We start from the raw sequence: 14,405 nt of genomic DNA on the forward strand, positions 1-14,405 counted from the left end.
GCCTATTCTTTTACTGTGGACACACCACATGTGAAAAAGCTTGTTGTCTCCCACTCTCCCTTCATCCTCTCAGCTTGTCCCAGAATCCAAATACAGAGAAGGCTGCAGATCTACCATGAAACTCGGCAGTCGGGAAAGTCCCTATGGATCTGATAAGGAGGAGTTTCTAACGAGTCACGAGGTCCCCTCCTGCCAGGGTCCCTCCCCATGTGCCAGCAGCCAGCACCAAGGGCATGCCGGGAAAACCTCCCACCCAAGTCTTTGCCCTGGGTCCAGAGTCTGTGCCCCATCCAGGTAATCACTAAGAACAACGGAGGCTACACACAGCAGACGTTCCTTGTTTTCCAGGTACTGAGGGCCATAATCCCTCACTCTAAACAGCTCCTGAAATCAAGCGGAAAGCAGGTCAGAGGGGGAGTCTGGGGAGAAGAACCCAACACCAGATTCTGTGGCCTGCAGGCTACATGCTGTGTAAGAGGAGCAGGTAGGAAATCTCTTGGTGGGCAGAGATTAAAAGCAATGAAGTGCAGATAGTGCAGGGGGTCAGGCCCAGGGTAGGTTTGGGGAGAAGCTCTGCAGAAGGGGGGTCGAATGTCAAGGGGGGGTCCAGAGCTGACTGCTAACCCCTCCCAAATTCAGGGGCCTGCGACAGCCACCCCAATACCTGAAGCCATGGCCAGTGGGGAAGACGAGCCGAGGAACTGCGCAGTGTGTGGGGACCGGGCTACAGGCTACCACTTCCATGCCCTGACTTGTGAGGGCTGCAAGGGTTTCTTCAGGTGAGAACCTCCTCCTCAACACAAACAACCTCCCAAACTGCCTGCCAGACAGCCTTTAAGCCTTGGCACATGCTAGGGCTTGCCCGGCTACAGCACTCTTGCATCTTGGAACCTAACCATCCTATAGCTAGCATGTGACATGCTGGCAACCTCAACACTGTATAAACATATGGCAAAAGAACAAAGGGAGGCAGAGAGTGTGTCCTCTGGACACAGCCCCTGAGTCAAGCGTACTCACTACCTGCAAAGCACCAAACTAGCCCAGTCTATAGAAAGTATAGACTCCTGACTGATTCTGTGCCCCATGGCAATGCTTGAGACGTACTGTGTCCTCCCTACCCCTAGGGACTTCTGGACACAGCTCAGATTAGCCCATGTCCCCATAGATTCAGGATTTTAGTTCCCCAACCAGGGATTGAACCCGGGCCCTTGGCAGTGAAAGCACCAAGTGCTAACCCCTGGACCACCAGGGAATCCCCACCATAGATTCTTTTGGGACCGTATCACTGTAGCCCCTCACAACGTCTGTCTCCACAGGCGAACAGTCAACAAAAGCACCAGTCTCACGTGCCCCTTCGCTGGAAGCTGTGAGGTCAACAAGGCCCAGAGGCGCCACTGCCCTGCCTGCAGGCTGCAGAAGTGCTTGGATGCTGGCATGAAGAAGGACAGTGAGTTGCCCCCTACCATCCCAAGAATCCAGTGTCCTCCCCTGACCATGCTTTGCCCTTGTTCCCACAGCATTATTCTCCACCTGGAAGGCAGAGTAAGCTTTTTGAAACAAGTCAGACAATGTCACTTAAGATCTCCAAGGGCTCCTCATCTCTCTTATGGTCCATGGTCTCACAGTCCCATGCCTGCCATCCACCTCTCAGATTTTACTTCCTACTCTTTCCCCTTGCTCAATCCATCCCAGCCACACTGATGGCAATGCCATTCTCAAACACACCAAAGTACGCTCTCCTGGGGACTTACGTAACTTACACTTGCACTTGCCATTCCCTCTATCTGGAATGCTCTTTTCCTAGGTATTCTTATGGCTTGCTTTTTCTCCTCTATCTCTCAAGTATAGTGCCTGTTACTTAGTAACTACTCAACTCAGTGCCAAGTAATTAGGTTCAGCCCCCAAAAGACAATGTAACTTGTAATAAACTTAAACTAACAGAAACCAGCTTGCCTAAGTACACTCAGCTGAAAACTGGAGAGTCAGTATTCACCAGACCCTTATTTTCTTTGTGACATCACATTACTTTTCATCATGGAGTAGTAGAAAAGAAACTGTAGAAGTCAAAAAATCTTGAATCCAATCTACATCACATAAGTATTTCGTGACCTTGGCCCTGGAACTAGAATGTCAGCCTCTCTCTGTTTCTGAAAAACATGGAAATCACACCTGCCCTCTCTACCCATAGGATTATTTCATTCACTGAGACCTAACCTCAGAAGCTTTGAAATTATAAAGCTATTGCAACATAAGGTGATGTTTTTGGTATCACAAGCCCTCCCTCTTCAATATTCCCCCAGAAGCCGATCATCTCCTAATACTTTCCCTACTTTATTGTCCATCCTTCCTTTCCCTCCCACAGTGCTGTTTTCTGCCACAGTGTCCCATGGGTCGGAGCAAATGTTACAGGAATCCCCTACCACCTGGAGCCTCTGGGACTCCAGTCGAGCCCAAGGAAATGTCAGGAACTCTCCTCCCTCCTTGTGTCCACTGTGCAGAGTGTCCAAGGGTCCCAAGCCAGGGGCTGGCAGAGAGAAGTGCTCTCTGCTGGTCTCAATAGCTTTGTCACATCCCTTCCCCGGGCACAGTGATCCTATCGACAGAAGCCCTGGCACTGCGGCGAGCAAGACAGGCCCAGCGACGGGCACAGCAAGGATCAATGCAGCTGAGTAAGGAGCAGAAAGAGCTAGTCCGGACACTCCTGGGGGCCCACGCTCGCCATGTGGGCACCATGTTTGACCAGTTTGTGCAGTTCAGGGTGAGCATTTATAGGATTCAAGATGAAATAAGACAAAAGGGTGTCCAAGGAGGCTGGCCCGAGGGAGGGGACTGTGTGCCATGCCCTGATAGAGGACAGAACTTCTCCAGAACCCCAGCCAAGGCAGACTTCTCAGCCTGGAATCCTTCCAAGATAAAACTGTTGGGTTAGTCGCTTAGTCATGTCTCACTCTTTGTGACCCCATGGACTGTAGCCCACCAGGCTTCTCTGTCCATGGGATTTCCCAGGCAAGAATATCAGAGTCGGTTGCCATTTCCTCCTCCAGAGAATCTTCCCAACACAGGGATTGAACCTGGGTCTCCCGTATTGCAGGCAGATTCTTTACCGTTTGAGCCATCAGATAAAACTAGAGAAACCTAAAAGAGACCCCTAGGTCCGGAGCCTCTCACTCAGGCTCTGATCTCTGCAGCCACCAGCTCATCTGTTCATCCATCACCAGCGCTTGCCCGCCCTGGTCCCAGTACTGCCCCTGCTCATGCATTTTGCAGATGTCATCACTTTCATGGTACAGCAAATCATCAAGTTCACCAAGGATCTGCCCCTCTTTCGGTACGTGACCCCTCCCCGTGCCTTTCAGGAAGAAATTGCTCCAGTAAATTATAATCCCACTCCATCAAAAAAAAGTCACTAACCAAACTAACCCATCCCTCAGCCCTTTCCAGTAGCGGATCTTGAATTCTCAGCTTGGCTTTTAAGCATCTCAGTAAGAACTGGGGGTTCCTCTCCCTCTCTGAAGTTCAGCCTAATGTGCAGGTCTCCTGCTCCTCACAGGTCCCTGCCCATGGAGGACCAGATCTCCCTTCTCAAGGGAGCAGCTATAGAAATCTGTCATATTGCACTCAACACCACTTTCTGTCTCCAAACACAAAACTTCCTCTGTGGGCCTCTTCGCTACACCATAGAAGATGCAGCACAAGGTGAGATGGTGCTCGGGCAGCAGAGGGCATGCATCCCTTTGGTAGGGTATGTGGCAAGGTGACCCACAGGCTCCTAAGCCTAGTATCTCCCACAGCGGGGTTCCAGGAAGAGTTTTTGGAGTTCCTCTTTGGCTTCCACAGGACACTGCGCCAACTACAGCTCCAGGAGCCTGAGTATGTGCTCATGGCTGCAATGGCCCTCTTCTCTCCTGGTGAGCATCCCCCAAAGTCCAGAAGCTTTCATTCTACCACCTCTGCCCAAACTCCCAGCTCCCTCAATCCATCCATCCAGGCCTTGTAGTCTTCACACCTGTCGAGTGGGTCTATCCCAGTCTTGGCTCTCCAGGCCACCCACAACCTCCCATCTTATCCTTCCTCACTCCCTATGTTATAGACCGGCCTGGAATAACCTGCAGGGAGGAGATCGATCAGTTGCAAGAGGAGATGGCGCTGACTCTGCAGAACTACATCCAAGGCCAGCAGCCACGACCCCGGGACCGGTATGGTGGGACTGGGCACGTGGAGGCTGTACCAAAGGAGTTAGCGTGAACTAAACTCAGGATGAGTACTTTTACCAGGGCCCCTGGGAATCTAGTCCTTCCCTCCCGTTTCACAGAGTTTCGGCATTCAAATTGCTCCTACTGCTGTTTCATCTCACTTTTTCCAGATCTTTTTATTCAGCAGAGATGCAAAGTGGTAGCTCACAGGCTCTGTGTAATAGCATTCCTGAGATTGATGACATCCATCACCTCACCAAGCCAACTTCTCCAGACTAAAGCCATCTTATCAAGAGTCTTGTTCACTCTCTTGGCCCTTCCTCTCCTCTCCATTGGTCCAATTCCTTTAATTTTTCGTTCCCCTTGAAGTTATGGTCATTCAGTTTCATGGCCAAAGCCAGTCCCTGGTTCCACAGTCCATGAGCTAACCAGGCTCTGGGGCACACTCCACTTCTATTTTGCTTATTTCTCAATGTGCCAGTTTGATCAGAAGAGGGTTATAATACCATAGAACACACCCACCTTCTAGAATCTGCTCTACAAGGCCAGATCCACACAGCTGAAGATCTGTCACTTGGCCCTTTGGGCTCTGGGTTCAAGACAAACAGCATGGTGAGAGAAGTCAGTGTCACACAGAGGCCCCTTTGGAACTTGGTGTTCAGACCTAGCTTCACTGAGAGGCAATTCAGGGGGTCAGGGCCTCAGGACAAGACTCTTAGCTGCCTTATTTCTCTCCTCTTTCCCTGGTGACCACAAAGGTTTCTATATGCAAAGCTGCTGGGCCTGTTGGCTGATCTCCGAAGTATTCACGATGCATTTTGGTACCAAATCCAGAACATCCAGGGACTGTCCACCATGATGCCACTGCTCCAGGAGATCTGCAGCTGAGGCCCAATCTACCTCCTTCCCCAGCCCCACCTGGACACGTTGGACTGGAAAGGGGAGAATCCTGGGGCCAGAGGTTGGAGACAGTAAACAGGGAGCCCATTGGTTGCAAAGAAAGATTAAAGCAGTAACTGCCTCTTCATGCAGTAATAGGGAGAGTGAGGGGTGGCTGTGGGGACAAAGTTGTTTTCTGGAAGCACAGAAGATGCGGAAGGAGGAAGCCTCAGAGCTAAGAGGTAAAGAAGCTCCTTCCGGGAACAGGTGGGCCCCACTTTCTGAGGTCAAAGATTGAGCCCTTCAGCCCTTCTTTTCCCAGTTTGGGAAACTCTGGGATGGAACACAGGATGGGGAGTGAATCCCATGCAGATTTTTCTGCTCTGAAAAGAAAGAGGCTAGGAGCTTTAATCCACAGAGAAATAAAGGAGGTGGTAGTGAGGAGAGAAAATTCAGCCAGACATACCCCTTAATTCTTCTCCTCTAGTCCAGAGCCATAAGAGCATGGGAAGATGATACTGGACTGATGGCAGAGGTGGGAGACTCAACCACTGCCTCAGCAGCTGCCCCGTGGCAGCTCCAGTTCTGAGGAGGTTGTGGTCCTGTCCCCACTCTGCTCTTAGGACCCAGAGGTCACCCAGCAAGGTGGGCTCTGGAGAGGGCTCTGGCCCCAGGACACCTAACTCAGAGGCTCCAGCTGTTGTGTGGGCTGGCTCTGGGATGACCTCAGCCCACAGTGATGCTAAAGCCACAGTGGAATCTGTTGCGCCAGTGATTAAGGAAGGCTCCGAGGGCGAGGGTGACAGGCAGGGGGGGCATCTTCTTCTCCAGCACAGCACCCACACACCAGTTACTATCCACCAAGCCTGTTGGGGAAGAGAATACGCACTATGCTATTTAACAGGGCTTGGAGAAAGGGGTCAGCGGATTCAAGGTAGCACTTCCCTCCCACTGCCTGCCCCAATCCCTCAGCACCTCAGAATATCATCTGAACAGTTCTCACCTCTAAATACCATGTTGGCCTGGGGCAGAGTCAGGTGGTAACCAAAGGAGAAGGTTGTGTCTTGTAGCCTTGTGTTTGCTTCAAACTCCACTCCAACCTGAACCTGAGAATGGAGGGCGATGATGGGAGACGGATCTGTCTCAGTGAAGACAAGAGGAGTCCTGACAGGGGACCGGCAGAATGAAGGCACGCGTGAAATGTATACGTAGTGTGGGCAGGAAAATCAGCAGGTCAGCAGCGCCTGCGGGGGTCCGCAGGGGCCTGCTGGGGGAAGGGCATGGGGTCAGTAGACTCACCTGTTCATTTGCCCTGTGGTAATAACTTGCATGGGCCCCACCTGATCCCACATTCAACGTAGCTACCCAGTGTACAGCTGTGAAAACCAAAGTACAAGAGACAAAGAGCGTTACTGCAGTAGAACACAGGCCAGCATCTCCAGCCAAGGCCAGAATTGCCCTCCCCCTCACTATTCTTCCTCACCCCATACCCGAGTACTTCCCAGCCAGTGTCAGGATGGCCCCCTCTTCGCCCGGCCGCCGGTGATAAACTAGCTCTCCTCCCAGCACCAGTCGATGAGTGAGGCTCTGCAGGAAGTGAGCGACCACGATCACTGCAGGGGAGTGGGGAGACCTGGAGTCAGTCATAGAGATAGGCCTGCTCTCTCATTCCCAATGGCTCCCACCCCAGCCTGCCCCCAAAGTTTTTTCTCTAATCCCTGAACTGTACAGACATGCAGAGGCATAGTCAACATGGGCAGGTGGGTGGCCAAGACCAAAAGAACCCTGCACCCATTCCTCACCTGATTCCCCAATGAGGTCCGGATTTCCTAGGGTTAGAGTGGCTGTGTAGTCATCCCCCCGATACTCGCCATCGAACTGCCAGGTCAGGAACTTGGCCTGCTGCGTCTAGATAGGGAGGGCAAGAAGTAAAAGCTCCCGCTCTCCTTACAATCACTGCTGCCTCTACTGCTGTCCCCCAGCCACCAGGGCAGAACACTCGAGGAGGAGAAAGAGGAAATGCCTCAGTGGATGAAGGTGGGAACCCCGGTCACCTGAAAGACAGCCTTGGCTCGGAGCCGCTCCGCCAAGAGGAGCAGGACCTGGGCGTTGAGGCTGCCACCGCTGTCCATATCTCCCACCACAGTGGGGAACACCTGTTGAAGAGTGTCCACAGTCAGTAACACCGAGCAGAGGGGCACCTCTCGGCCCCAGTCCAAACGTAGGATTTCTTTAACAGTACGCAGCACCCCCTAGTGGAATCACAAAGACAAACTCTCAACCCATCACACAGATAGGTTTCCCCACCTTCTCCCATTCAGAAGAAATGCAGAGGACATACCCTGCCCATTCTTCCCCATAACAAACACATTTCTTCCTCCTCTACACCTGAGTCCCAACTGGCCTTTGGGGGAGATAACCCAGGTCAGTGGAGCCCTCACCTCAGTGGGACTAAGTTGCCAGTCCCCTGCATAGGCCGCATGAAGATGATAGCCTGGCAAACCCAGAGCACTCATGTGCACAGTGTGGGCCACCTGAGGAAAGAGAAATCCATGGAGAAGACGGCATTCCTGCTCCATTTCAATCCCCCATCCTACCTTCATCTATTCCCCATCCAGCAGGTCTTTTAAGAAACCCAAACATTCCAACTTATACAGAGGGTCGCCAGATTAAAAGCAACAAGTCCCACAGGCAAAGGAAGTCGAAAAGGCCCCATATCCCTCCTCTTTTGTCCCATTTAGCCTGGCTAAGGGGGGAGCACGAAAGGAAAGGAAAAGATCCAGGGACAGGCAGGGAGGAATAGTAAGGAGGGGCCAGAGAAGTGGGGGCACCTGGAAATGGCTGCTCAGAACCTTGTTGACAACGAGCTTCACTCCCTCCATCTGTGCTGGGAATACATCTGGAGGGAGGGGAGGGGGAAGGGAAGGAATAAGCAGACAAGGAATCCCACCCCACGAAGTCGTCTCCCCTTTGAATCCCACAGAAGTGCTTTGGAGGAACTGACCTCCTCTCAAGTCCTGCAACAGGAAATGCTCCACTCCATGGGGGCGCCTGATCCTCCCTGAGGCTGCATGCCCCAACTGTGATCTCCCCTTTTCTGCTCCCATCGCTGGACACCCAGCACTCAAGACCCCGCCCTTCTCTGCCCCTTCAACTTGAGACACTCAAATGCCTTGGGTGTCTTCTCACCTTTGCATAGCCGGTGCAGCTCATCAAAGCTCCCAGGGTTGGGGAGAGGTTCCTCTCGACGGGGGCTCCGGCGGGGCAAAGCCCCCATAGGTGCCAGGCCCAGTGTGTTCCCCATTTCAGTAGAGAGGTCAGGGAGGGGCCGGGGTTCGCCTGAGAAAGGACGCTGTTGCTCCCTCTACCCTCCACGGGCCCCACCCCCCATTATCCGGCTCCCCAGTCCCAGAAACTTCCACATAGTCCGACGCTAGACCTGGAACAGGAAAAATAAGGAGAGAAGGCACCGGTGGGGAGCTTGAACCCCAGGCACACTCCCCTTTCATCTTTAATCCCGCTGCCACCCTTGTGACCTCCCCCACTCTCTAATCCTAGTCTGCACTACAGACTTCACCCAGCTTCCTAGTCTTTCTACTCTTCATTCCTAGGCCACATGGCGAGGCTTGCAATGAGGCAATAACCCTTACCTTCTCAGACCATCATGCTGCCCCTTTCCCCCAGGCACACCCCGGTCATCTTGATGGGGGCAGCCATCTTGAGTGATGGCAGAACTGCGGCTTCACGCTGCACCCCCAGCGTGGTCATGGACGCCATCTTGGAACCGGGCGAAAAAAAGATTTCAGAGACCCAACCCTCCTTGATTGGGCTCCGCCCAATGGATTAAAAAAAAAAAAAAAAAGGAAAAGGCTGCTTGGCTGCCGAGCATTGGCCAATAGGAGAGGAAAACGCAAAGGAGTGGCCGACCTTACTTCCAGAGAGCTCCAACTCCGGCACTGCAGGGACAGGCGGTACTTGATTGGTTAGGTCCTTGCTGCTGCTGCTAAGTTGCTTCAGTCGTGTCCGACTCTGTGCAACCCCATAGACGGCAGCCCACCAGGCTCCCCTGTCCCTGGGATTCTCCAGGCAATCTACTCAAATAGATGGCGTTAGATTGCCCTGCCTCTCCAAGGTCGGGAAAAACCTTCTAGCTAACAAGACACTAGAGGGAGCATCTTGGGGCCTGAGTCACTGAAGTTCCCTCCACTGTGTAGCCTGGAGACATATAGCCTGTGAAAGGTGGCCCAGGGAAGACTGACTACTTCTTTCGAACACTGATTCATATCTTACCTAGGGGCCCCGCCCCAACCCAGACCCATACGAACCCCTGGGGACTCCTCTTCGCAGTCCTTCACAGTACACAGTTCAGTTCAGTTCAGTCGCTCAGTTGTGTCCGACTCTTTGCGACCCCATGAATCGCAGCACGCCAGGCCTCCCTGTCCATCACAAACTCCCAGAGTTCACTCAGACTCACATCCATCGAGTCAGTGATGCCATCCAGCCATCTCATCCTCTGTCCTCCCCTTCTCCTCCTGCCCCCCAATCCCTCCCAGCATCAGAGTCTTTTCCAATGAGTCAACTCTTCACATGAGGTGGCCAAAGTACTGGAGTTCCAGCTTCAGCAACATTCTCTCCAAAGAAATCCCAGGGCTGATCTCCTTCAGAATGGACTGGTTGGATCTCCCTGCTGTCCAAGGGACTCTCAAGAGTCTTCTCCAACACCACAGTTCAAAAGCATCAATTCTTCGGCGCTCAGCCTTCTTCACAGTCCAACTCTCACATCTGTACATGACCACAGGAAAAACCATAGCCTTGACTAGACAGACCTTTGTTGGCAAAGTAATGTCTCTGCTTTTGAATATGCTATCTAGGTTGGTCATAACTTTCCTTTCAAGGAGTAAGCGTCTTTTAATTTCATGGCTGCAGTCACCATCTGCAGTGATACACCCTCAAATGAATTCCACTCATAGGTACAGCTCTCCGTAGGAAAAGGGACCCACCCTCCCTCCTGGAGGTCCAAACCTTTTAAAGTTCACCCAAGAGTCCTCTCTGTAGAAAGGGAATGGATGTGAGAGCTTGGGGTAGAGGAGCAGGGGCTGCAACCTGAGTTCCAGCAGAAGTAGTCCCTGAAACACCTGACCTCTGAAGTTGATTCTTCCTTCCCTGGTTTGCTAGGAAAGAAAGAAAGTGAAAAGATTCCCTAGGCAGAGTTGGCAAATAAAATTGAGAAATATAGGCTCCTGCCCTCAAATGCGCTCCACTCCAAAGCCAGGGACAAATCAGTGGAGCTCCCTTTCAAGCACTAAGTGCTCCACAGGGGAATAGTTGAAGATAGAATAAAATTTCTTAGGCTCTAGTCGCCTCCCCTACTAGCGCTCACATCACCACTCCCATCTCTCAGGAAGAGGTCAAAGGATGAAAGATACAAGTACTTGTGATCTCTATTTAGCTGATTTCACCCAAAGGCCTTGGGCCCGGGAAATGCATCTCTGTCCTCCCTCACAATCAGGACAGGGACAAGGGCCAGGACCTTGGTTGGAGGGATGTTATGGCCCCTGCTGACTTGTATTGGCTGACCACTGCCTGGACCTGATAAGAGAATCGAATGCCCAGAGACCTTCAACCTTTATCCTGCCAGAGCATGCCAATGATGGGGGGGTGGGGTGGCGGGAGGGGGTGTGGCGTGGGCAGCAGCTGCTCTCTGAATTTGTTTTACTGGGGGTGGGCTTGCTTGCTGATCTGCACTCAGGAAGGTCATTCTGGTTCTAGTGTTTTCTCCCCCATCTCATTCATTACACATTAACTCAAAAGAGTACAGAGTCAATCACACCTGGCCTCTGGCCCTAATCCTTATTCTCCTAACCTGCATTCCCCTCACCCCTGTCCCTGATTTTATCGCCTTTTTTCTGTCCCCCAATACCTCTCTGTCAAGTTTCAGTGAATGGGGGTAGGGTTGGGAGATGAAATTTACCCATAATGGTACAAAGATACCAAGGGCTGAGGTCGTTAGATCTGATACATCAAAGTTTTCCAGGAAAAAAGAGAAGAAAACCCTAGAAATCCTGCTTACTGAAGGATTCAGATCCAAGGACTACTGGTCCCAGGCCCCAAAGGAATGAATCTTGAATAGGACTAAAATGTATCCCCTTGGCATCCATTAAGTCCCTGCCTCCAACCCCATCACCAGGCATCTCCTATATGCTGGCCTCTCCTCCCCCCACTTCTCTAACTTGTTTACTCCAGCATAGTTCCTGCCCCACTGGACTCCTCCAAAGTCCTTATCACCTGATGGGGTGGAGTGGGGAAGCACAGAGATATATAGCCCCTTCCTCCTCAGCCAGGCCACACACAGACACAGACACAGCATCCCTGACCAGGTACAGTAAGAGATTGAGAGGCGAGGGCGCGTCCACAGACTTCAGGCAGAACAAGGGAGCCAAGTTGGAGGGGACGTGGAGGGAGCGGGCCGCAGGGGAACGGGGAAGCCCATGCAGCGTCAGTGACCTCCCCTGCCCCCAACTGTTCGCAGGCCACTTTCCCTGCCGTTAACACCATGAAGCTGCTTGCATTGACTGTGCTGCTCCTGACCATCTGTGGCCTTGAAGGTGGGTGTGAGCTGAAGAGGGGTCCCAAGGAGGAGAAGGTGCCCTGCTGTCTGTGCTGCTATGCCCAGGTCTGGCAACCAGAGAGCTGAAGAGGAAAATCATCCCCTCTCTAAAGCCCAGAAAACCCATCCAAAGACCTGGAGTTGGATACCTGTTCAGGGAGAGGGCTGAGAGCTGAGGCTGAATCCTGGCAGAGATGTGGGACTCGTTGTTGGGGACTCAACTGAGAGAGCGTGTGTGTGTTTCTGTGTATGTACAGGGGCTCTGGTTCGGAGACAGGCCGAGGAGTCGAATCTGCAGAGCCTGGTCTCTCAGTACTTCCAGACTGTGGCCGACTATGGCAAGGACCTTGTGGAGAAGGCCAAGGGCTCAGAGCTTCAAACCCAAGCCAAGTAAGTCTCAGCAAAGGGAGTTCAGTGACCAGGGGGCTGTGGAGAGCAAGAGGGGAAGTTGGGAGATCCCACAGAGCACTGAGCTCAGGGGTGGGGGGCTAGGGAGGATGAGGTTTAATTGTAGAGGAAATGCCATTATCATCCTACACATCCCTCAGACCTCTTCAACAGGGAGGGGCAGCAGGAACTGGGCTTCGAATTTCTCTCTCTATGGTCTGTTCCTCTGCCGGGTTGAGAGCTTGTCTCCCCTCCTGTCTGTCTGCCAGGACAGACCAGGCACTAGGGTTTGGGGCCTCGGGTCTCACCTCCCACCACAAGAAGGCCAGTACCCGTCCCTCACCCTCACTTCTAACCCCTCACGTTGCCAGGGCCTACTTTGAGAAGACGCAGGAGGAACTGACGCCCTTCTTCAAGAAGGCTGGGACTGACCTGCTTAACTTCTTGAGCAGTTTTATAGACCCCAAAAAGCAGCCTGCCACCCGCTGAGGTGTGCAGATACGGGCCTCCCACCCCTCGCTCGCCCCTGGCACACCCGCTGGCCAGGCCTGAGGTGCCTCTCCCTGCCCACTCCTTGTTTTCTACAATAAACTTTGCAGGAGTTAAGTTGTGAGCCTGCTGTGTTTGGGGAACCAGGAGAAATAAGGGTCGCGGGGGAAGAGTAGGACTAAGAACAAAGAGAAATCTGCTTCTAACAGGAAAGGGATTTTGGTGTGAAGGGGTGGAGAAAGGGTTGACGAGACCAGTGATGGAAATGACAGGCTGGGAGGTGCTGGTGACTCTTCTCCAAACCCAAGGAATCTTTTCACAGGCCTGGGAACGACATAGAGACTTTGCCTTGGACATGGTACCTTGAAAGGCGCGAAAGATTCATTATCTGAATCCCTAGACTCCTAGAGGTCATGGGAAATGAAAGCACCCCTCAGAATTTCCTCTACCACACTATGAAGAGGAGAAAGCTTCCCCAAATGAGCCCAGAGGTGTCACCCAAGGCCCCTCCCCTCCATTCTGAGCCAGGGGACACTGTGCTTCTCCCCTGAAAAGAAAGTGCAAGTCCCTCAGTCGTGTGCAAATCTTTAATTCTCCAGGCCAGAATACTGGAGTCGGTAGCCATTTTCTTCTCCAGGGGATCTTCTCTACCCAGGGATTGGAACCAAGGTCTTCTGCATTACAGGCAGATTCTTTACCAGCTGAGCCACCAGGGAAGCTTTCCCTAGAGGTGCTCTAATCCTTCCATTTAAAACCTCTCACTTAGACCCCTGTCTGCAGAACACTCATTCCAAGTATCTCCCCCACTATTGAAAGTGAAAGTGTTAATCACTCAGTCATGTTCAACTGTTTGTGACCCCATGGACTGTAGCCCACCAGGCTCCTCTGTTCATAGGGTTCTCCAGGCAAGAATACTAGAGTGAGTAGCCTTTCCCTTCTCCAAACCCAGATCTCCTGCACTGCAGATTCTTTACTGTCTGAGCCACCAGGAAAGCCCCTCCCTTACCATTATCTGGGTGCTGTTCATAGAACTGGCCTAAATTCTCGTGGCTATCTTAGAGCCTAGAGCTAGCAGACGTGATAGCCAGTTAAAGGCCTGCCAGTTCTCCAACTTGGTGGACATGTAGGACTCGAGAAATTCTGGTAGCTGAGATAACCTGGCTTAAATCAAAATGGAATGGAAGTCAGGCTGGCCTGATGCAGGAGATTCACAATCCGCAAATGGGAAAATGGGCATTTCCAATAAAAGCTTGTTTATACTTTATCTTTAAAATATTTACTTCCCTACCCTAACTCATTCTTCATATCTCATCTGAAACCACCTTTCCCAAGACATCAGAAATGGCTCCAATTTCTTCTATATACTTTCTAAGACTTTTATTTTATATTGGAGTATAGTTGATTACCAATGTGGTGTTTCAAGCACATAGCAGGGTAATTGTGTTATACATATTTCATGTATCTGTTCTTTTCCAAATTCTTTTCCCACTGAGGTTATTACAGAGATTGAACAGAGTTCTCTGTACTGTACAGTAGGTCCTTGTTGGTTATCTATTTTAAATATAGCAGTGTGCATATCTCCATCCCAAACTCCCACTCTATCCCTGTCCCCCTCTTCTGTATATTAATCAGCCTCTTCAGTCTGGCCTTCTAGCCCCTTACCACTCAAAATTACTTTCTTCCCCTTTCTTTCTCAGTATCGTTTCCCCCCCACCCCCCAACATGTGGTAAAACATGCAGGGACAGAGATCTGTCCCTCACTTGCAAGATGACCTTGGACAGGTTAATTAACTTCAAAGAGCTTGAATTTCCTCACAGGGCTAAAGAGTGGATCAAATGGTACAAGCTGG

General features: G+C 51.7%; 3 protein-coding genes across 6 annotated transcripts; 2 read left to right on the plus strand and 1 right to left on the minus strand.

Annotated features, from left to right (window-relative positions):
• The first annotated feature begins 263 nt into the window (after positions 1 to 263).
• Positions 264 to 5,214, plus strand: NR1I3 (nuclear receptor subfamily 1 group I member 3). 4 transcript variants are annotated; one of them, XM_027527754.1, is made up of 9 exons: positions 264 to 348; positions 640 to 779; positions 1,317 to 1,447; positions 2,589 to 2,758; positions 3,189 to 3,328; positions 3,551 to 3,696; positions 3,792 to 3,908; positions 4,091 to 4,196; positions 4,364 to 5,214. In XM_027527754.1, exons 2-9 carry the CDS (start codon positions 673 to 675, stop codon positions 4,470 to 4,472), a joined length of 1,026 nt encoding a protein of 341 aa, XP_027383555.1. In that variant the 5' UTR covers positions 264 to 348; positions 640 to 672; the 3' UTR covers positions 4,473 to 5,214. The 4 variants fall into 4 exon arrangements, with proteins under 4 accessions (XP_027383555.1, XP_027383537.1, XP_027383566.1 ...); XM_027527736.1 differs by having other exon boundaries at positions 4,952 to 5,214; XM_027527745.1 differs by having other exon boundaries at positions 305 to 484; positions 4,952 to 5,214.
• TOMM40L (translocase of outer mitochondrial membrane 40 like) lies at positions 4,344 to 8,863 on the minus strand. The gene is made up of 10 exons (XM_027527778.1): positions 8,723 to 8,863; positions 8,262 to 8,511; positions 7,904 to 7,971; positions 7,514 to 7,606; positions 7,127 to 7,228; positions 6,875 to 6,980; positions 6,563 to 6,685; positions 6,372 to 6,448; positions 6,076 to 6,178; positions 4,344 to 5,938 (listed from the first exon to the last, which is right to left on the minus strand). The coding sequence occupies exons 2-10, from the start codon at positions 8,374 to 8,376 to the stop codon at positions 5,799 to 5,801; spliced, it is 927 nt and encodes a 308-aa protein (XP_027383579.1). The 5' UTR covers positions 8,377 to 8,511; positions 8,723 to 8,863; the 3' UTR covers positions 4,344 to 5,798.
• Positions 8,864 to 11,346: 2,483 nt separating this feature from the next.
• APOA2 (apolipoprotein A2) lies at positions 11,347 to 12,672 on the plus strand. The gene is made up of 4 exons (XM_027527789.1): positions 11,347 to 11,449; positions 11,602 to 11,677; positions 11,937 to 12,069; positions 12,438 to 12,672. Exons 2-4 carry the CDS (start codon positions 11,626 to 11,628, stop codon positions 12,553 to 12,555), a joined length of 303 nt encoding a protein of 100 aa, XP_027383590.1. The 5' UTR covers positions 11,347 to 11,449; positions 11,602 to 11,625; the 3' UTR covers positions 12,556 to 12,672.
• Positions 12,673 to 14,405: the final 1,733 nt, after the last annotated feature.

This window comes from Bos indicus x Bos taurus, chromosome 3 (genome assembly GCF_003369695.1).
Source record: "Bos indicus x Bos taurus breed Angus x Brahman F1 hybrid chromosome 3, Bos_hybrid_MaternalHap_v2.0, whole genome shotgun sequence".
Taxonomy (NCBI): Eukaryota; Metazoa; Chordata; class Mammalia; order Artiodactyla; family Bovidae; genus Bos; species Bos indicus x Bos taurus.